At 34.4% G+C, this 27,244-nt stretch overlaps 1 protein-coding gene across 18 annotated transcripts in view; it reads right to left on the bottom strand.

Annotated features, from left to right (window-relative positions):
- Positions 1-27,244, bottom strand: part of PAM (peptidylglycine alpha-amidating monooxygenase) — a 278,511-nt gene that overhangs the window by 56,988 nt on the left and 194,279 nt on the right. For all 18 annotated transcript variants that reach the window (XM_005557444.4, XM_005557445.4, XM_065546598.1 and 15 more), the window contains exons 8-14: positions 26,511-26,559; positions 24,945-25,012; positions 23,773-23,853; positions 23,411-23,487; positions 22,319-22,422; positions 12,906-13,090; positions 11,712-11,783 (exon numbers count right to left, since the gene is read on the bottom strand). In XM_005557444.4, coding sequence (XP_005557501.3) covers positions 11,712-11,783; positions 12,906-13,090; positions 22,319-22,422; positions 23,411-23,487; positions 23,773-23,853; positions 24,945-25,012; positions 26,511-26,559 — 636 coding nt within the window. The remainder of the gene's footprint in view (positions 1-11,711; positions 11,784-12,905; positions 13,091-22,318; positions 22,423-23,410; positions 23,488-23,772; positions 23,854-24,944; positions 25,013-26,510; positions 26,560-27,244) is intronic.

Raw genomic sequence — 27,244 nt, 5'->3', positions numbered from 1 at the left:
ATCTCTCAACATTTCCTTTTTCTTTTCAGTTTATGTTCCACTCATATTGGCTTTTCATTTCCTTGAATATCAAGTCTAAGAAGATGTTGTTTCTTCTGCCTGGACCACTCCCTCCCCACTAATAAACTAGCTCCTCAACTTTCAGATCTTAGGTGTCACATCAAAAAAGCCTTCCTTGACAATTCAACTCAGGGGTCTCTGCTGGGTGCACCTATAGCACTCTGGTCTTTCCCTGTATGACAACTCCTCCATTCAAATACACATCAAATCCTATTTCTGTGCCTCTAAGTAAGTTCTACTTTGTACCTTTAAGTAAATTCTACTTAACCTAACAAATACAGTGACAACAACCTTTAGAAATTATTTTGTAGATTTAAAGAAGGCAGTTAATATTAAAATACCCAGTCCAGTGCATATCATAAAGTAGGTGTCACTAAATTATAGCTATTATAATTACTAACTGAAAAAACAAACTAATTGCAACATGTATCTGCTTCAACCTGTGGTTTACTTAATATTTTAAAAATCAGCTCCTTTTTCGTAGTCAAGCATCTGGATTTTCATAACAGAAAACAAAAAGCCCTTTTAGGCCCAGGCGTGGTGGCTCATGCCTGTAATCCCAGCACTTTGGGAGGCCAAGGCGGGCGAATTACTTGAGGTTAGGAGTTTGAGACCAGCCTGGCCTATGTGGTAAAACTCCATCTCTACTAAAAATACAAAAATTAGCCAGGTTGGTGGCGGGCACCTGCAATCCCAGCTACTTAGGAGACAGATGCACGAGAACTGCTTGAACCCCAGAGGTGGAGGTTCCAGTGAGCCGAGGTAGCATCACTGCACTCTAGCCTGGGAGATAGAGCGAGACTCAGTCTCAAAACAAACAAACAAACAAACAAAAAACCCTTTTAGGTTTCTAGCCCTCTATTTTCTTAATAAGTCACTGTGGCTACAACAGCTAATTGGTTCGTGGCTTTGCCAAAGGAGGCTGTATCTGTACTCTCTCTGCGTCTTTTAGCATATTTTTGGAAAAAGAAGTCTCTCTACTCCACTGTTCTGAATGCCATTCCTCCAGCACTTCCGAAAGCCTCTCCTGTCTTCTCTCTTTTCTCTTCTATTAATAAATACAACTTCTTTACCTCATATCTGACTCACAGGCTACACATACACTCACTTAGGGCTTGAGTTGTTGCGGAGGTGGGGAAGAGACTCTCCTCTGACATAACATACCCTTCAGGCTTTTCCATCTTCTTTCTCCATTTACAAGCTCCAACACTGTCCAAAAGAACTTTCTGTGATAATGGATGTAATCTATGTCTGCACTGTCCAACCTAATAGCTGCCAGACAGACACATGGGGCTGAGTGCTTTGTAAATGGCTAGTGTACCTGAGAAACTTAATTTTTAATTTTTTTCTTTGAATTAATTTATATTCAAAACATAAATATTTTCACCTAGTGTCTACCATATTGGATGATGCAGGGTTACTTGCTGATTCATTCTTCCTTACATCCTTTTCCCTCTCTAAATTGGACGCATTTCTTTTCACTTCCTATTTCACCACTGTATGACTTCTCCAAGAGGTAAGGGATCCTAATTGCCAATGCTAATAGACTCTTTAGTTTGATCTGTTGGGAGCCTGTAGCCCTGTTGAAAGTTCCCTTCAGAACCTCTTTCCTTATAATGTTGTTCTTTACAGGTCTTCTCCACCTATCATCTGTTCTTCCTCTTTTTTCTGTCCATCATGTAAAAAAGACTGGTGTTTTGGAAAGTCTGTCCCTGACACATTTTTCCCCTGGCTAAAGCCTCTTCCTACTAAGTGATCTCAGTCACTTACAAAACTTAGCCTACCACCTCTAGGCACATGACTACCAAGCCTGGAGCTCTCCTAACACCAAACTGATGTTACAAAACCGTCTTCTGGAAAATCCCACTTGGATGTCTGTCTCATAGGCATTTTGAACTTAAAGTGTCTAAAATGGAGCTCTTTATCTTCTCACCGTATTTTAACTTTTTTATAGGATCCCTCTTAGTGATGACACTCTTTTGAGTAAATCAGCTCAGAAAACTGTACTCTTCTTTCTCTAACCAGTGAGTCACAAGGTCCAACCTAGGCTGATTTGCAACATCAACTTTTTCCTCCTTACCACCAGGACTCATTTGGGAATCTTATCCTTTTATTGTCACAGTGAAAGACTCTTCTCCTTCCTCAGAAAGGACCCCCATCTCTGCTCTGGATGACAAAATCTGTCTAGGATGGTATTAAAAGTGGCTCTACCTCTACGGAACTGATGTGTGATTGATGGCACCCCACCCGCCTTGGACATTCCTGGGTTATATCCCCATAGTTACCTTTGCTGCAGCTCTGTCCAGCTATATATTTCTGGGTGGTATATTCTTTTTTTCTTTCTTTCTTTTTCCACTGGACTAACTTTGATTGGTGGCATTTTTTAAAAAATTATACTTCTGGGATGCATGTGCAGAATATGCAGGTTTGTTACATAGGTACACACATGCCATAGTGGTTTGCTGCACCCATCAACCCGTCATCTACATTAGGTATTTCTCCGAATGCTATTCTTCCCCTAGCCCCCTAGCCGCCAATAAGCACTGGTGTATGATGTTCCCCTCCCTGTGCCCATGTGTTCCCATTGTTCACCTCCCACTTATGAGTGAGAACATGCAGTGTTTGGTTTTCTGTCCTTGTGATAGTTTGCTGAGAATGATGGTTTCCAGCTTCATCCATGTCCCTGCACTCATCCTTTTTTATGGCTGCATAGTATTCCATGGTGTATATGTGCCACATTTTCTTAATCCAATCTATCACTGATGGGCGTTTGGGTTGGTTCCAAGTCTTTGTTATTGTGAATAGTGCTGCAATAAACATACGTGTGCATGTGTCTTTACAGTAGAATGATTTATAATCCTTTTGGTATATTCTAGGTGTTATTTTCTATTTCTGTTCTGGGACTCACTGCTAAGGTGACCATATAATTTGTTTCTCAAACTAGAATATTTTTTAAGAGGAAAGGGGTGTTACTAATATTTATACTAGGCATAAACTGGGACAGTCCTAGAAAAATGGAGATGTTTGCTGCTTACCAATTGTTGACAGTGTTAACATATTAAGAACTATATAAACTATAGAAAATAATAATAGCAGCTAAAATTTCTTGAGAGCTTAGCATGATCCATTCACTTTGCTGTATGCTTTATACTGTTTAATACATTTAATCTCTATTAGTTATTATTGTCCTTGTTTTATATGAAGAAACTAAAGGTACAATACTAACCTGCACAGCTGGTAGGAAATTGAACGGGGATTTGAAGGAGATGGTCTGACTGACAGTTGCCCTCCAAACTGCTCACTAGACTGGATTCAGGTTCCCCTGTCTTTTCTGTACTGGTCATTAAACTTTTTCCTACACAGTCACCTCAAACTTATCAATCTTACTATACTTGTTTTTCTTTTTAAATTAACCATCTTCTGAGCTCAAGTGCTAGGTTTACTCTTTAACTGGGTTTCTCTTTGTCATATCCTGGTCTATCTTGTCCATATTGTAACACAAGAAACGTGCAAAATGGTCAATACATACATACCATAGCGATTTGCACAAAACTAGCTTAAAAAATGACTAGTTTTTGGCTGGGCACAGTGGCTCATGCCTGTAATCCCAGCACTTTGGGAAGCCGAGACGGGCAGATCACTTTGAGGTCAGGAGTTCGAGACCAGCCTGGCCAACAAGGTGAAACCCCGTCTCGACTGAAAACGCAAAAATTAGCCGGGAGTGGTGGCGGGCACCTGTAATCCCAGCTACTCAGGAGGCTGAGACAGGAGAATTGCTTGAACCTGGGAGCTGGAGGTTGCAGTGAGCTGAGATAGTGCCACAGCACTCCAGCCTGGGCAACAGTGCAAGACTCCATCTCAAAAAAAAAAAAAGACTAGTTTTCTTTGATTTGAAAAAATGTACCTTACATGTATGACCAAATTCTTTAAGATGTTCTAAAAATACTTTCTGTATATTTAAATTATCTCTGGGAAGGGAGAAATTACAAGATACAAATGTAGTTTTATATAAAAAAGCCCTTCTCATTTCTTATTTATTATCATAGTTCCAGAGATTAGTACTTTCCCTATCCTAGCAGATACTCAATAAGCAATTCTTGGATGAATAATAATTTGTTAAAAATGTCAACCCTTGCATTTTCATTAGTAGAGATAAAAATATTTCCTTGATGACTTTAGGCTGCAGTAATTTCCCATTTTTAAATTTTCTTCCCTCAACCTTTGATTCTTATAAAATACCCCAATGATCTAGATCTTTTAAGTAATTCAATTGAGTGAGTTTGGTATATGGAAAACACAAGTATAGTAGCAGCTAATGTGTTGAGAAAAGGAACGCAGCATAGTACATGGGAATCTAATAACACCACCAATGAAACTTAAAGTTCGTAAGTTGTGTGCTTGCACTACTTTGTGGATCAGTGGACATTTTTCTATTATCAGGGACCACTCACTATTCCCTGCTCCCAGCATGGAAATTTCCTTGGTTTACTTTCAGGAATATGGTGAGAAAAACTAAAATAGATGAAATATACATTGAAAAATTGTCCTATGAAGGTTTTTTTTTTAAAAATGCTTTAAGATTACTGGATAGAAAAAAATAAATATCTAATTTTTTGGAAATTGTAAAATCTTAATGTGGCAGGTGCTATTATTTTTTTAAATCATCAAGTACCTCTCAAAACTTTCCAGAATATAAATTCCCATTTCCCACACAAATTACTAGTTCTTCATTACCTTAAAAAACCCAGCTCGTTACTGCTTATTGCTCTGTGATTTCTATAATATAAGGACAGTAAATAGGATGTTCAGCAGCAGTTTAACCACTGACAAAATATGCCAAGTAACCAAGTTAACACGATTAGAGCCATGCAACATAACTGATTAAAGAGAGGGATATAAGGAACGGAAAAATAAAAGCATCTCTTTTTAGAATTTAATATTTTGTTTTATGACTTAGTCTTAACTGATTTTCCCTTTGGGTTAAAGTCAATTTGGTTTATTGATTGTTTACTTACTACTATCCCATAACATTTACTCTCTAGCCTTAGAGAAATAAAACACATGACCATGGTGACCAGCTCAAGGATCACAAAGGAAGTGAACTTTATTATTTCTTTCCCTTATAGGACACATTTGAAAAGCAATCAGAAATCAACTTTTCTTCCTTTGTAAGAAAACGACACAAATATAAAAAAGGAGAAGATAGAAGATTATAGTTTTCATAACTACCATGCACACAGATCTATATTTGAAAGCCTAACTGTGTGATAAATGATCATTCACATCTGCCTATTCTGTTATTAGGAAACCAATTCAAAACAGCATTCAGTCAGCTTCCCAGAGCCTTGGGGGGTATTTAGAATTGTGTTTGATAGATGAGTTCAATAAATAAAGACACGTGAAGTGCTCATAAATCATAAGAAACCAATAAATTCTTAGTAAATAGGAATACAAACAAAAACTGTACCTTCTTTAAAACAGCAAAGTGGCATAGAGAGTGCTTGGAATTAGTTAAGAAGATGTTACTAAAATTATTTGTGTTTTATTGGAGGATCAAAGGAATGCCCTATTTTGAACAAATCAATGAAATATAAATTTTAGCTACCATACCCAGCCTTTGTTTAACTCTTCCCATAAAATGCTTACAACTGTAACTTTAGCAGGCTTTGACAGTAGACTATTGTGTTTTTAACTGGCAACCTTGTTCCCTTGATTCTGCTTATTTGATAAAACATGCCAATGGTAATTCATTTTTGTTAGCATAAAACCACTGTGAAATTACTGTTTCACAGAAGGTGTCTGAAGACCTTTAACTATCTGGGGTCATGGAGTATTTTCCCTCAACAAATTATATTTTTGTCATATTCTCTCTGCCTTGGGAATATAGTAGCTCATGTTGACCTTTGAGTAGAAAGATTGATTATATGAGGGCACAAAGACTACAATGAAGAGATTTTGGAGCAAACTGAATAAAACATGTTAAAGGCTGTTTCTACAGCCAAAGAAATGTTGTCCAGAGCATAATACATAATAACAAGGACATACTGTTATTATAGATTTTGACTTTCAATTCTGCCTGGAATTTAAGACAATGAATCTTCCCAATACAACAGACATAAGTTTCAACACTACATCTAAACTTCAAATATTAAAGAAGTGAGACACTCAAATTCAGAACTCTTAAATGTAATTTTGTAGACTTTTGCTTCCATCTAGTAAGCTTCTTAGTTTCAAGCCCATATTCTTTGCTTAAACAATGGTTATAGAAAGTTCAGGATGTTTATAGCTTTGGTATAGTGAACATATATAAGAAATTATAACACATAAGAAATAAAGAGAACTTACAAAATGTGTGGGTTTTCTAAAAGTGCCAACCTTAATATATATGAGGAATATCTGTGTGGTGTGTGTGTGTGTGTGTGTGTGTGTGTGTGTGTGTGTCTGCTTTGAAAGACATTAATGTGAACTTCCTCATTCTATAGTCTCCTAGGATTCATTTCCTCCATGCAAAAGCACTGCCTAATTGAGTCTATTGTATAGTTTATTGTACTTATTACATATATAGGTAATTCTTCACTCACAATGTCTTTGAAGGACGGTGACATTTTAGTTTGTTTTAAATATCCATTTGTGTTTTTCTGCCTGTAGGCAGACATAATCAACTCATTCGCAGATAAATTCACTTATATGCAAATGGGTTATTTTCAAATTGATATAGGCAGGAATATGCATGTATTATGCAGCCATTAAAAATCACTCTTGCCAATAATTTTTACAACTGGAGAAAATATTCAAGGTATATTTTTTAAAAGGGACTATGAAATTGTGTATACATTATAATTAAAATAATGTGCATTACATTTATTGCAGCACTATTCACAATAGCAAAGACTTGGAATCAACCCAAATGTCCATCAGTAACAGACTAGATTAAGAAAATGTGGCACATATACACCATGGAATACTATGCAGCCATAAAAAAGGATGAGTTCGTGTCCTTTGTAGGGACATGGATGCAGCTGGAAACCACCATTCTCAGCAAAGTATCACAAAAACAGAAAACCAAACACCGCATGTTCTCACTCATACGTGGGAATTGAACAATGAGAACACTTGGACACAGGAAGGGGAACATCACACACCAGGGCCTATTGTGGGGAGGGGACAGTAGGGAGGGATAGCATTAGGAGATATACCTAATGTAAATGACGAGTTAGTGGGTAAAGCACACCAACATGGCACATGTATACATATGTAACAAACCTGCACATTGTGCACATGTACACTAGAACTTAAAGTATAATAATAAAAAAAAAATTTTTTAATAAAAAAGGAAACAATAGTTGCTGGAGAGGATGTGGAGAAATAGGAACGCTTTTACACTTTTGGTGGGGAGTGTAAATTAGTTCATCCATTGTGGAAGACAGTGTGGCAATTCCTCAAGGATCTAGAACTAGAAATACAATTTGATCCAGCAATCCCATTACTGGGTATATATCCAAAGGATTATAAATCATGCTGCTATAAAGACACATGCCCACAAATGTTTATTGTGGCACTGTTCACAATAGCAAAGACTTGGAACCAACTCAAATGTCCATCAATGATAGACTGGATTAAGAAAATGCGGCACATATACACCATGGGAAATTATGCAGCCATAAAAAAGGATGAGTTCATGTCCTTTGTGGGGACAGGGATGCAATTGAAAACCATCATTCTCAGCAAACAATCACAAGGACAGAAATCCAAACACTGCATGTTTTCACTCATAGGTGGGAATTGAACGATGAGAACACTTGAACACAGGGTGGGGAACATCACACACCAGAGCCTGTCAGGGGGTGGGGGCTGGGGGAGAAGGATAGCATTAGGAGAAATACCTAATGTAAATGACAAGTTGATGGGTGCAGCAAACCAACATGGCACATGTATACCTATGTAACAAACCCGCACGTTGTGCACATGTACCCTAGAACTTAAGGTATACATATATGTATATAAAAAGTCAGCAGAGCACAAAAAAAATAAAAAATAAATAGAAATGAAATCAACGAGACTGTCAAAAAAAAATAATGTGTATTACATATGCATATATTTAGTATATAAATATATGCATAATATGTATATATTTAATATATAAATATATGCATAATATGTATTTCACATACCTATATGCACTCATATTTCTGGGGACTATGGATGATTTTTATTGTATGCTTATACTTTACATAATTTCCTTATCTTTTATAATGAATATTTAAAAATCAGTCAAAATAAACATTATATTTAAAGAAATCCCTACAGACTCAATCAAAGCCTCATTAAAATGTTGTTTCCTATTGTTGCATGATCCAGGACAACATGATAAGTAAACTGTCATATAATGATGCTTTTGTGGTGTCACTGTAATTACATCTTTTGAGACAAAATCTGAGGTACACTTGCTTTACACCAGATTTTGTTCTACGGAGAGCAGATGTAGACAAAGATATTGTGAAAGGTTACTGTGTTTGTGGTTAAGCACAGACTGGATTTGCACAACTTAGATGTCAAGACTTCTAGTTAATTTCTAGTTAATTTCTAATCAAGATTAATATTCTGGCAAAACAATATCTATCAATTTTTGAGACATTAATTTCAAAGAAAACATTTGTATTTCTCCTGGAGAAACACAGTACTAAATAAACCTGTGTTTTAAAGATCACTGGCTTTCTTTAAAGATCACTAACTTTCTTTGAATTTTTTTCCTCCACGTGAGAAATAACTCCCACTTCCTGTTTATTTGTGGCACAGCTACATTTCTTTCTTTTAGTCTATGGAATATGATTATTTCTATCTCTCCCCTCCTTCTTTTTTTTCTATCTTAGTAAAGGTCATTTCTTCTTTCTAACATAACATTTATTACATATCTTGACATATCTTTCTGCCTGCTTTCCAATGTATTAAGATAGGAAGTAAATATATATATATATTATACCATATATAGTACAATTTAAATAGCATTTATTTTATATATATACACACACACATACATATATATACTATATATATTATTAACCAGGTGGAACTATCTACATCACCTACAGAACTATCTGTACCCACTAAAGGGTATAGAGCTTGTCCTTGAGTACATATCCACTGATGGTTCAAGTCTTTTCTTCCTATTCCACACTGTTCTGTTTTCCATGGGGGTTTGACATCTTCTGTAGGATCAACATAGATGGTGTCTGTTAGCTTGTGGCTAGCACAACCACAATAATTTGGGCTTTTGCTTATTGGGGCTAAAAATATATTAAAAGAATTGTACAATCTGAAGAAATACTACACTAATTGTTGTGGCCGGAATACCAAATAAGGTGAAAAGTGAAGTTTGAGGGCTTACTTTAAAAATTAACATACATGGCATAATTTATTTGAATAATTAAAGCACCCTTATTAACTACTTGGTCAAGTTGACTTTACAAAGAATGCATACAATAGATATTTGTGCAAACAAATATCTCTAAGGAGAATGAAATACTCTTTCAGCAATGAGATTTGCCCTTTGTGTTGTAAGGAGATGGACTGATCTCATTAGTGCATCAAATGAACTATGTATACAAATGTGCATTTAGTGCATTTCTGTATTTCTCTTTTAGTTCTAGGCTGGTGGTCCCCACAGACCAGTAGGATCATACACACTATGCTAGCCATTGGTGAGGCTACTGTCTTTACCTTCATTAGAGATGACATTTTAATGGGCCCACTAATTTCAACATATGAATAACACAGCCTATTTTCTGCAATATGAAAATTGATAATATCAGAATAATGCTTTTTTCCTTCTCAAGTTATATACCTTTAGTTGCAGCATTTTTATTCACAAACAGAAGAAAATAGAAACTGCAAGAAAATAATTTCTTATGTGTGCATAGAATTATTCTCTGGGACCAGTAAGAGTTTGGGTATATTTGTATATTTGAGTATATAGATAATGTTCACCTCTGAATATTTTATATATATATATATATATATATATATATATATATATATATATGCTATAAAACACAAAAGGGTGAATGAATGTCAAGGTATGAAATTATTTTAAAGAATCTGGTTTGTAGACGTATATCTCCTAAATCCTACTATTTGGAAAGAACAGATGAAATATAACATTTAATGCCACTTCACTAACAAAACCTCTGGGTTTCTAACCTTTCAGAGGTGCCAGTGTTTCCCTTGATCAACTTGACTAACTTCAGAAGGAAACCATAGTCCAACTGCATTTTCCATAGAAACATACCATTTTATAAGATGCATCTACTAAATGGTGGTATCTCATTCCATATTGTTTCATTTATGTTGTTATTTGTAAATGTATTCTAAGACAAATAAAATTATTTTAAAGACATACATTTCAAATAGCATATGAAATGTCAAAATAATTCATTGAAAGTCTGAATAAACTTCAGTAGAACTCACAATAAACACTCTGAATACTACTATATTGAGGCTGCTATTACTGGCTTACTTACAAATATATAAACAGGATTGATAAATTTAGCTATTTTAAATTACTCAGCCATTTAGTGCTTTGAGCTAAGCTGTAGTTTTTTGAAGGCCACTTTGTTAGAATGAGATATTATGAAACATCTGCTGTATAATTTACAAACCTTAGGATCATAGTTTACCTTATGCTTCTTTCAGAGTGCATTTTCCCCTTTCTAAAGTCTCAATTGTTTAATTTTGTAAAAACTATTCATACAAGAGTGATATTTTTGAACTAGACCTAATGTAATACATTTTGAAGAATTCCAATAGCAGCTAGCAATGAGAAACAGGAAACTTCTATATGTTGCTAATAGAAAAATCCTTTCTATTTCTTGTATGTTTGTGTTGTCAGTAGAAGTGGGTTTGGATTAACATGAAACTAATGTTTAAAAACATGTATCCTAGGCCAAAAACAACTTGATAGGATAACAAACTCCAATGCCTAACCCAAAGCACTATCTTCCAAACAACTGACAAAAAGCAAGATTCAGGGAAGTAATTTTTTAGTACTAGCACATGCAGTATATGACATACAAGCATCAAACATTACCACTTTCAATAAACAGAACAGGGAAAGAATGATGCTTTTTTAACTCTGCAGATGGTAACTTAACACAAAACTATAGATGTATAAGACAATAATTCCTCCTACCTTGATGAAGGCAGAGAAGAATGACTTATACAGGCAAGATGTGGATTTAATTCTTAGTTTCTTTTTTTCTTGAACCTCAAATCTACTTAATGAACATACCATACAAAATATACAATAATTTAAATGGTTATTAGATTTCAAAAGCAGCTCGCTGATGGTTTTTAATGATTATACTTGCACTTTTACTATATATAAAAATTATAATATTAAATGAAGTAAAACAAAGACAGAAAATGAAACAACACTAAACTATATGAATGAATTTTACTTTCAGAGCTAAAGTGCAATAATTGACCATTTTCTCATGAATTATGCATTGTATAAAAAAAATTGTAGGCATTATGCAATACATAGGGTTTGAGGCAGATACAGAGAGGCATAAAATATCTCAGTAACTTTACAATTTGGTTGCCTACTTGGAAATTGATACTTTTATAGGCCTAGTTATAGAAATAAGCATACATACCCTGGTCTAACACTTCTTCTTCTTCTCGTTTTGGCTGCTGTAGTAAGGGAATCTTATCTTTATATTCTGTTTCTGTAAATGATCAAAGACGCCGAGCATAAATTTGCAGTATGTATCGTATGTATTACATACTTAAAATAGTTTATTGGAAATACTCCATAAACATAAAAATACTATTCAGGGTCTTGTGCTTATTAAAGTATTAAGAATTCATATGATAGAAATGCTCTAATTCATAAACTCCCCACCCCCCCACCCCCCAGCAAAACCTACCAATTACCAGACATCTGACTTAATAACTAGGTCAACTACCCTTTCAATAATATATAAATGATACAGAATTTTCAAAATGCATTGACAAAATGACTCATATTTGTTTTCTTAAATTAAATTTAGTACTGTTTTAAGAAGATTTAAGAACACTTTAAGGCATATTCTCTAAATATAGTAGAATCTTAATAAATGGCCAGAATGCTATGCTAACTTCTCTCATAAAATTTCCACTAGAAAGAAATAAGAAGCTGCTCTCGCATGTTAAGACTGAACTTGCAAAACTCAATCAAAGTCTCAGCATACTTCATGCAACAAAACAGGGAGTAGACTTTGCAATTTTCAGTTAAAGAGTGACAGTCAATATGACCATTTTGCAGATGAACAATATATATATATATATGTTAAAGAACAATTCTGAGAATTAGATAAAAAAAAAGTCAAGACTAGCAATGCTTCACAAATCAATAATTGTTCTTTGCCTGAAGAAGCCCATTAAATGGATAATTTAAAGTATGGCTGGAGATGATAACTATTTTCCCTGACAAACTGTAGTGATCTTTAGAACATGGTGCATAAATTCATAAATTGTGTAAGTCATTACTGGTTAAGGAAGGAGTTAGATGAGGAAATGAGAAAACATGAATTAAATGAAGAAAGGTCTACATTTATGGGATTGGTCCCAAAACAAATCTGTTTTATCCCTGGCTGAGATTTTCCTCTTTAACTGTTTTGATGGGGACATGTCAGGGAGGGGAGATAGGATATGAAAGAGAAAAATGAGAAAATAAGAAATGGTGTGTACATGTGACTGGTAGATAGAAGAAGGGAATAAAGATGGTTTTAAATATAGTCAAACAAGATACATACAAAAATATAAAATACAAAATTATATATTACTTTATATTAAACATCAATTATTACCTTTGTGATGTTCATGCATCATAACCATATCAGACTTCACGGGAATTGGAATGTTGGCCTCTGGTGGTATGGTTCTGAACGTATCTGGAGCTACATTCTGGGTACAGGTCATGAAAGAAACTGCATGCTTGGCTTCCATGTAATACATAATGTATAAGTTGCACATTTCATCACTAGATGTGCCACTGCAGGCAAAAAAATAGATACAACAAATCAACCATTCACATAAAATGCATGCTTAATGCAAGAAAAATGCAGCCATTAAATCTGCCAGCAACGGATTCAAAGGTAGAAATACTGTGCATTTATTTTATAGCTTTCATTAAAACCCATCACAGTTTTCAACATCAAAAGCACATTGTCAAAGGCATATTTCCACTTAACAATGGAGTGTCAGTTTGCAGGCACACCATGAACACTACTAAATACCACTGATGAAAATGGCATTTTAGTAGATGAGGGATATGGTACTTCCTTTTCTCTCTTGAATCTTTTTATTCTTTAGCCCCCTCCTATTTGCTAAAATTCTAGACTGAAAAAAGTTACTGTTCCCATGGAAAATCTTTATTATTTCCTTAACAATGGTAAAAATCAGTAACCTTCAATAGAATTATCATATATTATTTATTATAAGTCTTTAAAAATGGCTTTTCCCCTTAACACTAAAAGTCCTGGACCTTGTTTTTGGTTAATTGCCTCCTTCCTCATGGCCAGATAAATCTAGAATCATTGTCCACACTAAGACATTCAAAGTGTATCTCTGATGTCTGACTTGGCAGCTAGGCTTTTATAGCAGGGTTGAAAAGAATGCCTCAGGAATGACTCAAAATGAAATCAGCACTCATCTTTTTTAAGGGCTGAGATGTGACGGAAGAAATGCTGTACAGTTGAATGACTCAATGTTAAAAATAGATTTTAAAACAGTGGACATTTCCAAGAAGAAAGTTCCCAATGATAGAAAAAAAATCTAATAGTTTACAAAACATGTATTTTGCTTCCTCACCTCACATGGGTTATTATATATTTCATTCTCTTTAGTATTATTAGGAAGGAACTATTTAAGTACACCTTCACAAGACTTTTATATAGCAAAGTTGTTTGGGCAAAGGAACACTTCCATTTTAGTATTAGTATTGACAATTTTTAGCAAGACTACACTAATGAAAAAAGGTATGAGGTAGGTTATTTGCCGTACAGAAATATATCAGTGTTTATTTTTCCAGCAATGTCATGCGGCACTCACTTGCTCTCCATAGCAACAGTATGACATCAGCAAGGGAAGGAAAAAAATAAAAATATTTTACAAAGGGATTTGATTTTTCTAAGCTTTGAAAATGTAGAGCCCTTGAGAGACCACAGGAATAAGCCTCTGCCATTGGAAGCTCTGTTTATGCTTTAGAAATCATTTGGCTTCTCAATCTCTGAATCTGATACCTGTCAGTGTAACTGCTTCTCCCGTGAAATATAAGCAAATAGTGAAGTGCAAACCCAAACAAACATCTGTTTACTGTACGTCTTCATAGTGTCAAAACACCATTCCTAAGAATTACATTTTAACAGCCTTGGAGTTGGTCAGTATGTGCTATAAAAGGAATGGCTGTTGCAAAAATAATAAACCGGAGCCTCCCGCCATATTATCCTTCTCTTTCCTGATTAAAAAAAAGGAGGTATGTGTAGATCAACTGAGCAAAAAGGAAAAAGGAATTTAAGATGTGGCTCTAGCTTTAAAAACCTTTAATCATCTTGCAGAGAGGAAAAGCAAAATAATCATTTAAGCATCTCAAATTAATGAAAGGAAAAACATTTTAAATTCATATAATAATTCATGAAACTTGCAACTCATCAATGGATGGGTCCTTCCGCATTTTCTCTTTTTGGGAATGTCAATACCCACGTTTTCACTGGAGAAGGTATACCCACCCACAACAGCATATGTAAGACAACCAGTATCCTCGTTTTTTTTCCTTACTAAAAACCTACACAGAATGAAGTAACTATCCCTGCTGGTCTAAATATTGTTGGTCCCTTGGGCCAGTGTGTTCTCTGTTGCATAAATGGAAATTGTTTGTTCTGTGAGCTATTATATGTTTTTATAAAATAGTTAGGGAATTCTAGAATTTTTTTTACTCATCCTAATTTTCTTCTGGAGTAATATTTCCACAATTATTACCACAAAACTTTGGTCCCTGAAATGCTTACAGATGAGTTGAGAAAAAATTACCATATGACCGGCCGGGCACGGTGGCTCATGCCTGTAATCCCAGCACTTTGGGAGGCCGAGGTGGGTGGATCATGAGGTCAGGAGTTCAAGACAAGCCTGGCCAAGATGGTGAAACCTCGTCTCTACTGAAAAAGCAAAAATTAGCTGGGTGCAGTGGCAGGCGCCTGTAATCCCAGCTACTCAGAAGGCTGAGGCAGGAGAATTGCTTGAACCTGGGCGGCAGAGGTTGGAGTGAGCCGAGATTGTACGCCACTGCGCTCCAGCCTGGGTGACAGACTGAGACTCCGTCTTAAAAAAAAAAAAAAAAAAAAAAAGCAAACAAAACAAACAAACAAACAAACAAAAAACTTACCATATGACCAAATGAAAATGTTGGTCTATACAAGTTAAACAATGTTGCACTGCCTGATCCTTTAATACACAATGTGCTCATGACTGTATGGAGGGGTAGAGGGGTGGATACAGTAAGTTCTATTCCCTAAAGGAATCTGACCAGGCTCCTTTATGTTGCTGTGTGTTCCAGGGCATAATTTAAGAAAAGTTGTACTGTAAGATTTGCTCTTACATAGGTAGAAACAAAATGCTAGTATTGTTAAAGAATGACCAATCAAAAGGATTTCTTCAAAAGAGTAGTGTGCATATAATAAAGCTATATAAAGCTATTCAAATGAATATACATATATATGCATACAGATGTGTAGCTAGAAATGTTTCATAACATGTCTTATCTGTATATAGACAGGTAAATAGCTATGTATGTTCTATCTGTATCCTTCCATCTGTCCATCCATTCAGATAAACACATAGTTTAAGCTTTCAGAAAAATCTATTAGAGATTTAAGAAGCAACTAATATCGCAAAGTTTCAAAATGACTAATATAAAATATCTTGTTAATATATATTTCCTCAAAGATAATTTTGGTGCTTTTAAATGTGTTACATGTATATTTGGAAGGATTTGTTTTTAATATACATTTGAAAAGAAATTGTACTAAAAGTAAAAATTTCATTTCAAACAAGTGAAAGGTAATTATCTGAGAACAAGGAATTAAACTGTGCAATGTGGGCTCAGAGTAAGTCAGGACAATAAGTTACTCTTACTAAATTAAATTCGTTGTTATCACCGAAAAGCAGTAAGTAACAATTAAAAAACAAAAGAAAATTGTAGATAGTCATTATGGAGAAGAATATGAAATTAAAAGGTGGCATAAGTTTAGAATAATTTTATACTAATATTGGAGACAAAGGCAGCAATTACTATATTAGAAATAGTGTGTACCAAGGTACAAGGTTACATGTTTGAAAAACACATGTACTTAAGTATAGCAAATAAAGGAAAATGAGTAACTTTCTAAATAATGTAACTCTTTGTCCTCTACAACGTATGATTACACCTTATTATTTTAAATAGTATATTTGAGAAAATAAAAAATAAAAATATAAGCGAATGTTCCAAGTTATTTCCTCAAAAATGAATTATCTTACCCTGTACTGAATTAACTTTTGAGAAAAATTATGCATATATGTGTAAAAGTATACATATATGTATGTGTGTACACCTATGCACATATATATATATACACACAATACACTAATTCAATTACACATATATTATGTGTTAATTTGATACACATATAAATGTGTACACCTTTACACACATGATTTTCTGAGACTTATTAAGCAGCTCACCAATACAGTTCATTTGGGGCACCAATTCTATGACTCAAAATTGAATTTGATCAAATAATTTAGGAATCTTTGCTATCACAAGGAAAATTTCATTAAAAGAGCTGAACAAAAAGAGTCATACTTTATTCCTTTACATCTATAATTAGATTTGTAGTCAAGGTAACTCTGAGCTCCTATGTGACAGAGAAACTATCATATGCTAAAAATGTTAGGAGTCAAATCATCCTTAGTATCAGCATCACAGTTTCCTTATTTTATTTTACAATCATTCACCTTTCATTCAAAAACAAAAAATCTCATTTTAAGACAAATTGCTTTCTGTATTCCTAAGGGAGTATTTTGACACATGTACCCTTAATTTCCACCGAGATCAACATATGCAATTCAACTCTGCTAATCTCAGTGATGTATTAACATGAGAAAGTAGGAAGGGAGATTATGTACACTGAATGGCCCTTTAAACATTCCCCAATGCCAGTGTGATTACTTAAAATGATGACTGCTGGCATTACTTATATTCCAAAATTACAGTAGTGCATTTATTTCATCTTCTTGCATAATAAAGTGCTTATGTGATAACTTCCTGTTTTATACTTACATACTTAATATAAATAGCTTTAGGTCTGACATAATGTGTGAACCTGAAAATTGAGGGATTGCATTGGGAATTATACCTGATGTAAATGACGAGTTGAGGGGTGCTGACAAGTTGATGGGTGCAGCACACCAACATGGCACAAGTATACATATGTAACAAACCTGCACGTTATGCACATGTACCCTAGAACTTAAAGTATAATAATAATAAAAAAAAGAAAAAAAAGAAAAAATAAATAAATATGTGTTGAATGAAGGAAGAATGAATAATCTTGCTTAATAAATGTTTACAACTTCATATGACATAGCATGTTTTCCCTAGTATATTATACTACTGAATAATGAGTCAGGTCAATTTTTTGTACTCAGTTGACCTGTGGGACTTCTGAACATATTTATCTATTTATATCCATATCTGTTTATCCATCTGTCTAATCTGTTTACCTAGGTTCCATGAGAGCTTTTATAAAAATATATTACATTAGAAAGATATGTAAATACAGATTTAATAAAGTACCAAGTAATCTGAAATGTATGACTTAAAAAATTTCAAATATCATTGTATTCCATGTCTATACCGCAAACACTCCAATAGCTCAAGAATTCCTTCACCTCTACCCCCTTTATATTCAACAAATGTTAGGCTTGAGAATAGGCAAAACTGGTATTACTAACTTTAGAAAGAAATATAAAAACTTTAGTCATTTTACAAAACTGTTAAACATTTCTTAAAAAGTTTTATGGTGCTTTTAAATGTATACATTAAGAAGTTATTTATCATGTAACTTTATTTTTGCATGTAATAATATTTAAAAATGCAGATTAAAGTGCTATATTGGTATCCATGAATATTCATATATTCATGAAATGACCCACTCCAAATGAAAAATATGACCAACAAAACTGACCAAATTGGTAAATATTATCTACCTAGTCCCAGTAATTAATATTAAATTTTAGCATGTAAACTTTTAGCCTGATTAGCTGACTTAATGAGCTTAATTGGCTGACTTAATTAAATTCTATGTTTTTATTTAAACTTGACTAAACATTTGAAATGAATTTAGAGAAGTATCATCCTGAATATAAAATATGTAATGCAGTCAGGCACAAAATATTGCTTCTTCATAGATCAATTAGTAGTACTATGTTGTCAGTATATGTAATACTTTGGTGAAACTTTAGGATATATTATTCATATTTAGTATATAAAAATAAATATATGGATAAAACATTTTATCATTAAGTATATTTATTAATATATCTCATTAAATATACCTACTTTTAAAGTAGTTTTTATTATTAATATTACTTTCGATTGACAAATAATAGTAAGCATTTAATCATATCTTCTCACTTACAAGTGTGAGCTAAGTCATATGGAGGCAAAGGCATAAGAATGATATAATGGACTTTGGGGACTCAGGGGGAAAGAGTGGAAGGGGGTTAAGGATTTAAAAAACTACATATTGGGTACAGTTTACATTGCTTGGCTGATAGGTGCACCAAAATTGCAGAAATCCCTAAAGAACTTATCCATGTAACAAAAAACCACCTATTCTCCAAAAACTATTGAAATAAAAAATAATTTTGTAATGTAAAGTATGATGTGATTTTTTAATATATAGATACAGTGTGGTACTATTAAATCAAACTAATTAACAAATCCATCACTTTGCTTACCTATCTTTTTTTATTTATTTTTTATTTTTTTATTTTGAGATGGAGACAGGGCACATCACTCCTGTTATTTGCTCTGTAGCCCAGGCTGAAGCACAATGGCACAATCTTAGCTCACTGCAACCTCTGCCTTCCAGGTTCAAGCAATTCTCCAGCCTCAGCCTCCTGAGTAGCTGGGATTATGGGCATCCACCATCATTCCCGGCTAATTATTTTGTAGAGATGGGGTTTCACCATGTTGGCCAAGCTGCTCTTGAACTCCTGACCTAAGGCGATCCACCGGCCTTGGCCTCCCAAAGTGCTGAGATTACAGGCATGAGCCATTGCCCTCGGCCCTATCATTTTTTAAATCATGAAACATTTGACATTTCCTCTTTTAGTTATTTTGAAATATATAGTGCCTTATATTGACTATAGTCATTCTTCTGTGCAGTAGGTCTCAAAATCTATTCCTCTTGTCTATCTGAAACTTTATGTCCTCTAACAATTCCTATTACCTCCTTCCCCACCCTTCAGTAACCATCATTCTATTCTCTATTTCTATGAGTTCAACTTTTTTAGACTCCACATATAAGTGAGATCATGTGGTATTTGTATTAATATATCTGTGCCTGGCTTATTTCACTTAATACATCCTTCAGATTCATCCACCTTGTCACAAATGACAGGATTTCCCCTTTTGTAAAGGCTAAATAGTATTTCATCATGCATGTGTAAAACACATTTTCTTTATGCATTCATCCATTTATGGACACTCAGGTGGTTAAATCCATCTCCTATTTTTACATGGTGGTATTTTAAGAAGAATCCCTATTATGGGAAAATCAGCCTCTACTTTTCAGTGCTTTTCATAAGTTACCCATGATTGTTCTACCCAAGCAAAGTTTTCTCCAGTTCTACAATTTCTAGCTTAATACAGTTAAGATTGGTTTTGGTAGAAGAACCACTCAACTGAAAACTTTCCTAGTAGGCTACTGTCAACAGTTATTCTGTAAAACCTAGTTTCCATGTAACCACAGAACAGAAAGGTTTAAAACTTGAAGCTGAGAGTTCTCCCAGTACATGGAGGAGGCAACTACTGGCCCCAGCCTATCCTTAGATAAGTGTGATTTATACCTATGTGTGCTTCAGGCTCAGGGCTCAAATCTGTGTCCTGTGGGAATGTGTATTTGTATGTGTGGGTTGGATGTAGGTGGGAAAAGAAAAGAGGCAGAGGAGATATATGGATTAACAGAGTATCATTTAATTTAACCGACATCATAAATTACTAGTTTATTTCACTGGTTATATTCTCAACTGTGATCCTGTAGTAGTCTATGGAGGTTGTGCTTATTATTTTACAAAACAGAGACACATTGCTGTTGTTATTTGTCTAAAAACAAAAAGTATATTAACTGCTATGAGATGATTATCCATTATTATGAAAACTTTTATTCATACTTAAATGTATTAAAATTTGTCTTGTTTGTCATTCCACTGGTAAAAAAAATTGCTTCTGTAGTAGAAATTAAATATTCAGAATATGGGCTCACCCAATAAGTTAATTTCCTATAATTTCTTTCTATTTCATTTTTATTACAAAATGGTGTTTCCTTTAGTCCACATGAGATTTATGAAAGGATAAATTAGTGTAGTCATTTTAGGGTATTATTTTAAAGCAAAATGCACATTTTAAAAAAGACAAGAATTATTCTAGACTCATGGAACTGAAAGAGGTCTCCAGAGATCACTTTGGCCTCCCATCCCAGTACTATAACAAGTCATTAATTTCTATGGCTGATATTACCTCACAGACAGAACTCAGAAGGATAGAATTTGGCCAAAGTAACAAACCTCCCCCAACAAACTGTAAAGAGACCTCTAGGCAAAAAATTCTGTTTTTTCCACACTTAAAACTTGTAACCAATGCAAGTGATGTGTTGAAAGGGATTTTTTACTGATCTGTTTACTTACTACAAAGGTTACTACCATAATCTGGAGCATTTAAGTAAACTACCTATGGCTCTGCACTGACATAAAATGAACAACTGATGGATACCCTCTGAATCATGTTACCTCATGTATTTAAAGATTGTTAAGAAGGGACTTCTTATGCTCTTTCTTTCAAATCTAGTTATGCCTCCTTTGTCAGTCCTTTTCTTACCATCAACATTTCCCATAACTCAATAATACTATTGCTTTCCTGAAGTCTCTTTCCCAAATTTAGCACATTTATCAAAAACCAAAGCTGTTGGAAACTATTTCTGTAACAGAAATTGATAAAGTTTTATTTGTTTTATCCTTAGCCTTAAAGTTTATGCTTACTAATATAAAAAAGCCATTTAGAGTGACATAAAAATTCTTTTACACCATAGCAAATGTTCCTGCTTTCTTTTTTAAATCTGCCTCAGTACCTTTTCCCTTTCTCCATACAGCCAACAGTTAGTGTTGCTATCACAATAATCATCTTGAGGGCATCTAAAGCATATTTTCAGATGCTTACTTTCTGTAACTTCTCTTTGATTAAGAGATAAATGGTTTAAAACTTCCAGATGGCATCAGTAAATATTTTAAAACCTTGTTTAACATAAAAAGAAGTCTCCTTGATTCTTTTCTATCAAAAAGTATGAAAAGAAACTACCTTTCATTTTTCATTTAGGTAAGTTTTTTTTAAAGAGTTCATAGTACTTTGAAAATTTTACGTAGTGTTATAGGATATAATTATTTCAAGGAGGCTCACTATTTAAAAAACCATTTAAAAGGCTCGACATTCTTTTTTGATAAAGTGTTGCATATTATTATCCTTATTTAGTAGACTAAACAACTGGAAATTAAATTCACAGGAGTTTTAACATCATGGTTCTGAGTATTTAACGGGAATCACCAAATGTAGACCCCGTGAACACAGGGCAAAAAGGCACTTAAGAAAAAATTGTCATTATCATTATATTTTCTTTATTAAGATGAGCCTGAGGAAGAAATATGAAGTCTTTGGTAATTATAATATTTAGAGGTATGATACCGAAGGTTTTGAGGAAGTAAGAAAAAGAGAAGCATGAAAAAATGAGCATATGTTCTGGGGTTTATCCAAATCAATCAGTTTTGAAATGATAAAATGCCACAGTTTGTTGTAATTGTCCATGACAGGACAAAAAATGTACAATTTATTCACAAAGATAGCTGTAACCTGTAATCATGCCTTATCCCAATAAAATATCTTTAAATAGTGGAATGTGCAGAATCATACCCAATGTGTGTGGCTTCTGTCCTTCCTTCACCAGTGAATACACATCTTGCAGCCAGTAGGTCACCAAAACTTACATCAACTGGGTGCTCCACAGGGTAGAAAGCCTACCAAAAAGACAAACACAATGAATCATTAATATTACCAATAAAATCCAGAACTACATGCTTGATTGTGTTCCTTACCCTTTTTTTTGAGGGTTTTATCATGAAGGGATGTTGAATTTTATCAAATGCTTTTTTTTTTTTTTTGAGATGGAGTCTCACTCTGTTGCCCAGGCTGGAGTGCAGTGGCGCAGTCTTGGCTCACTGCAAGCTCCACTTCCCAGGTTCACACCATTCTCCTGCCTCGGCCTCCCAAGTAGCTGGGACTACAGGCGCCTGCCACCATGCCAGGCTAAGTTTTTGTATTTTTAGTAGAGACAGGGTTTCACCGTGTTAGTCAGGATGGTCTCGATCTCCTGACCTCATGATCCACCAGCCTTGGCCTCCCAAAGTGTTGGGATTACAGGCATGAGCCACCGTGCCCGGCTATCAAATGCTTTTTCAGCATCCATTCAACTGATCAGAGGGGTTTTGACCTTAATTCTATTGATACAATGTATCACAGAACCACATACTTTAATAATGTGAAGCTTGGTACACTCTGGGTAGAGAGGACGAAGACAGATAGTGAAACAGACAGACACACACACACACACACAAATAATCACTAGATAAAAAGAGTTCACCTTTAATTAATCACTTTATACTTTATGACAAGAGCACCAAACTTTGAAATAAACAAATAAGTACTATTAGCAAATGCATCCCATAAAAATCAGAATAAATGTGATAATAGAAGAGCTGTCTGAAATTCTGTCTCTGAACAAATGATGGGATGTAAAAGGCCACCAACATGCTTTGACCATATTGAGAAAACTAATAAAGCACCAAATAGGAAACTGCAAAAAAGAGATTACACAGCTCAGTTATACAGTTAAGGCAGATTTAGAGATTTTTAGAGAAAGTCATAAGAGTTGCATAATAATTTTTAAAAATTACTTTCTGCTGGTTAATATTTTTTTCTCTCAAAATTAAACTAGATTTTACACACCTGTGGCAGCTGAGGGCTCTGTCGTCCAATCAGTGTCCACTGTCCATTTCTTACTCTGTATCCACTTACTACCTTACCTGTAATAAACACAAATTTTAATCATATAATATAATGAGGTATTAGAAAAACAAAAGGCATATTTACTTTCCTACTTTAAAGTAGAAATCTGAGTATTTTCAGAGCCGCAAATACTGAGTATCTTAGTAAAAACAATATGATAAAACAGCATAAAATATTTCAAGGTCTTATATGAAATCACTTTCATTGAAACAGACTTAAGGTCAAACACAATTCCCATTTTAATTTATGGCACCAGGAAGCATAATGGTAAATATTTATAATTTAACATGTAAAGTTCTTACCTAAATGGTGAGTGTGAACTCTATAGGCAAAGACATGCATTGGATAATTTTTATAATGGCATGAAATGTCAGAATTCACCACTGTGGGAAATGAAAACACAGACAAAAGTCACTATTCAACTGGAAAATTACATTATTCTTGTCTAAAAGTATGCACAGGGTATTCACAAGATGCTAGGGACTGAGGTTTTCTTATGACTTAAACACACAAGATATTAAGCACTTATTCTGTGCCAGCCATTTTACTCACATGAATTCAGAACCCCTTGCCTTATATTTTTATTTTATTCATAAACAGAATGACTAGAACCAAATCAAAATACTCTGTTAGTGAAAACGTAGGCTTAATTTGTTACCTTTAGCTTGAAATTTATCCAGTTGAGAAAGCTTAAAAATTGGTTTTTATTTTTGGAATGGAATAATTTTTGAAAAATTGAATGCAGACACCTAAGATCACTAGATTGACAGTTCCTGTTGAGAAGAGGACATTTCATACTGTTCCTTCCTTACAGTCTAACACAGTAACTATTCAATAAATATTCATTTTATAATAGATGAAAAATAGTAACAAAGAGACCATACTGGTCATTAACTTTAAGAGATTCCCAGTGAAAACAAATGAACAATATATCATATGGCACTTTCATTAGAGGATCATAACATATATTGATAAATAATATTATACTTATTCTCATCGCTTCTAGTAAACTTGGGAGAATCAGCTATGATCATCCCCATTTTGCAAGTAAAGTAATAAGCCAACTATATCCAAGTTTAAAGACTAAGTTGGTGTTGGATTTGCTAGTTGTTTAATTTGTAAACCTTTCTATGTAGAAGTTTGTGTTACTGCTCATTATGCAGTGTGTCCTCTGCATCTCAAGAATGGATGATTTACTTTTAAATACTCAAGATTTATTCTTTAATTTATATAACACACATCTCCCCAAGGGCCTCAATTCCTAGCATCTCAACAAAGAATGGAAAAGTAATAAACCACTGGCTTGGAATAATACAAAAATCTATTTTAAATCCAAGGACAATAAAGTATTGGTTTATTTTTCCAAGACGTAAAAATATTGATTATTTTTAAAGTTTATAAAAAATACACCATAAATCCATTTATACAGTTTAGGTAATGAGGTAATGGTAAATATTAAAAAATCATTACTCACCTTTTTCTCCTGCTGGGATAACAGTGTCAACAGACATCATAAGGTACATGCCAGCAATTAAAGGCTGTCTGCAGAAAAAAATAATATTTTTCTAAATTACCTGAAAAAGTCAAAATGACTGTTTTGGAAAAACACCATATACCTCAATACTCTGGTTTATAAAATGTGATGCTTGTGAAAATCAAAATGAAATAGAAAATGAGGAAGAATTTTTTTTCCTTAAAAAGTAATTTTTCATGTGAAGGCAGGCTCTAAATGGTTCCTGTGATAGCTAACTTTACATGTCGACTTGGCCAGGTGCCTGGTTGTTTGGTCAAACACTAGTCTAGGTGTTGCTGGGTAGGTGATTTTTAAATGTGATTAACCTTTAAATTAAACTTTGAGTAAAGCAGATTATTTTCCATAGTGTGGGTGGGCTTCATCTAATCCATTGAAAGCCCGAAGAGAAAAGACTAAGGTCCCCTCAAAAGGAAAGGATTCTGCCTGTGAATTGCCTTTGGACTCAAGAATGCAACATCAACCCTTCCTTGAATTTCCAATTGGCCCAATGGATTTAGAACTTAATCAGTCCCCACAACAGTGTCAGCCAATCCCTTACAACAACTCTTTCTCTTTCTCTCTATCCTATTGGTTCAGGTTTCTTTGGAGAACCTTGACTAATCAGCTCTCATGATTCCTAGCTGTGACATTCATGCCCTGGTCTAATCCCCTCCCCTTTAATGTGGGCTAAAAGAAGTATAGTAACTTATCTTTTTAAACATTTTTAACATTTTTTTTTATTTCCATAGATTTTTGGGGAACGGTGGTATTTGGTTACCTAAATTCTTTAGTGGTGATTTCTGAGATTTTGGTGCACCCATCATCTAAGCAGTATACACTGAACTCAATTTGTAGCCTTTTATCCCTCACCTCCTTCCCACCCTTTCCCCCTGAGGGAGTCTTCAAAGTCCATTGCATCATTCTTATGCCTTTGCATCCTCATAGCTTAGCTCCCACTTATGAGTGAGAACATACAATGTTTGGTTTTCCATTCCTGAGTTACTTAGTAACTTATCTTTAACAAACAGAATATGGCAAAAGTGATGGTATGTCATTTCAAACATTAGGTTACTGAAAGGCTTCCATTTTGCATGCACGCCCTCTCTTGCTTTTTTTGATTACTTTCTATGATGGAGGCCAGTTGCCATATTGTGAGCTGCCCTGTTTATAGCCCGCTTAGCAAGGATATGAGGGCGATCTCCAGCCAACACTCAGCAAAGAACTGAAGCCTGCCGACAATCATGTGAGTGATGTTGGAAGTGACTCCTCCCCAGTCAAGCCTTAAGTTGACTGAAGCCCCAGTCAAGATTCTGACTACAGCCTCTGTGTGAGACCACATGCCTGAGGATCCAGCTAAGTGTGCCCAATTACTGACATACAGGAAAATGAGACAATACATGTTTGTTGTTTTAAGCCAGTTAGTTTAGGTAAATTTTTACCCACAGATAATTAATACAGTGAACTTCCCACTCTAAGTTCACAAAGATTTAAATTTGCGGCTGCTCTAGGAAAAATGGAAGTACTTACGGCAGACGTGTGAGGTGTAAGGACACACCAGAACAGTCCTTGTGATTATCTGAAAACACACATAGAAACACATATCTTAAATATGAAAATGTAGAAAACAGATTTCAAACTAGTCAGTTTGAAATTATTATAACCAAATATTTTAAAACACAAGTTATGTTTCATCTGTATTGTTCTTTATGATTTATTGAGTACTTTCATATCCAGTAATTCCTTTAATTGCCAATGTATCATAACAGCAAAAACAGAACTACCATTTCATGCAGTCTATGGTGTTTCTTGACTCATCAAATTGACCAATATATTGACTTTCCTGCAGACATACTAAATACTAGAAAGTTGTTGCTACTCTCTATGCATTATCTGTATTGTTGAAAAACCCAGAAAAGTTGCTGAACTAAAATAGTTTGCTCCATGCTGCACCAAACAACAGACTTTTTTATTTTTTAAAAAGTGTAGTTCATAAGTTAGGTTTTCATATACTTTAGGCATTGTTGAAGTCTACTGACACTCATATATTCATTATTTCAAAATAGAATTTTACTATTGTAGAGACTTTTAATTTCTTCAGTTTATTTCCACAGTTTGACCTAAAGAGCCCATATGCTTGCACATATACACAGTGAGAAGTTCCAGTGGGAGCAACTTGAATGCCCTCAAACAAGGTGGTCTGGAGGCCAGCAGGGGTCGTGGATCCACAGCTGCTCCTACAGCAGGTGGCAGTTTTGACAAGC

The sequence above is a fragment of the Macaca fascicularis genome, chromosome 6 (assembly GCF_037993035.2).
Source record: "Macaca fascicularis isolate 582-1 chromosome 6, T2T-MFA8v1.1".
Classification (NCBI taxonomy): domain Eukaryota; kingdom Metazoa; phylum Chordata; class Mammalia; order Primates; family Cercopithecidae; genus Macaca; species Macaca fascicularis.
This window is presented reverse-complemented; position numbering and strand designations above follow the sequence as displayed.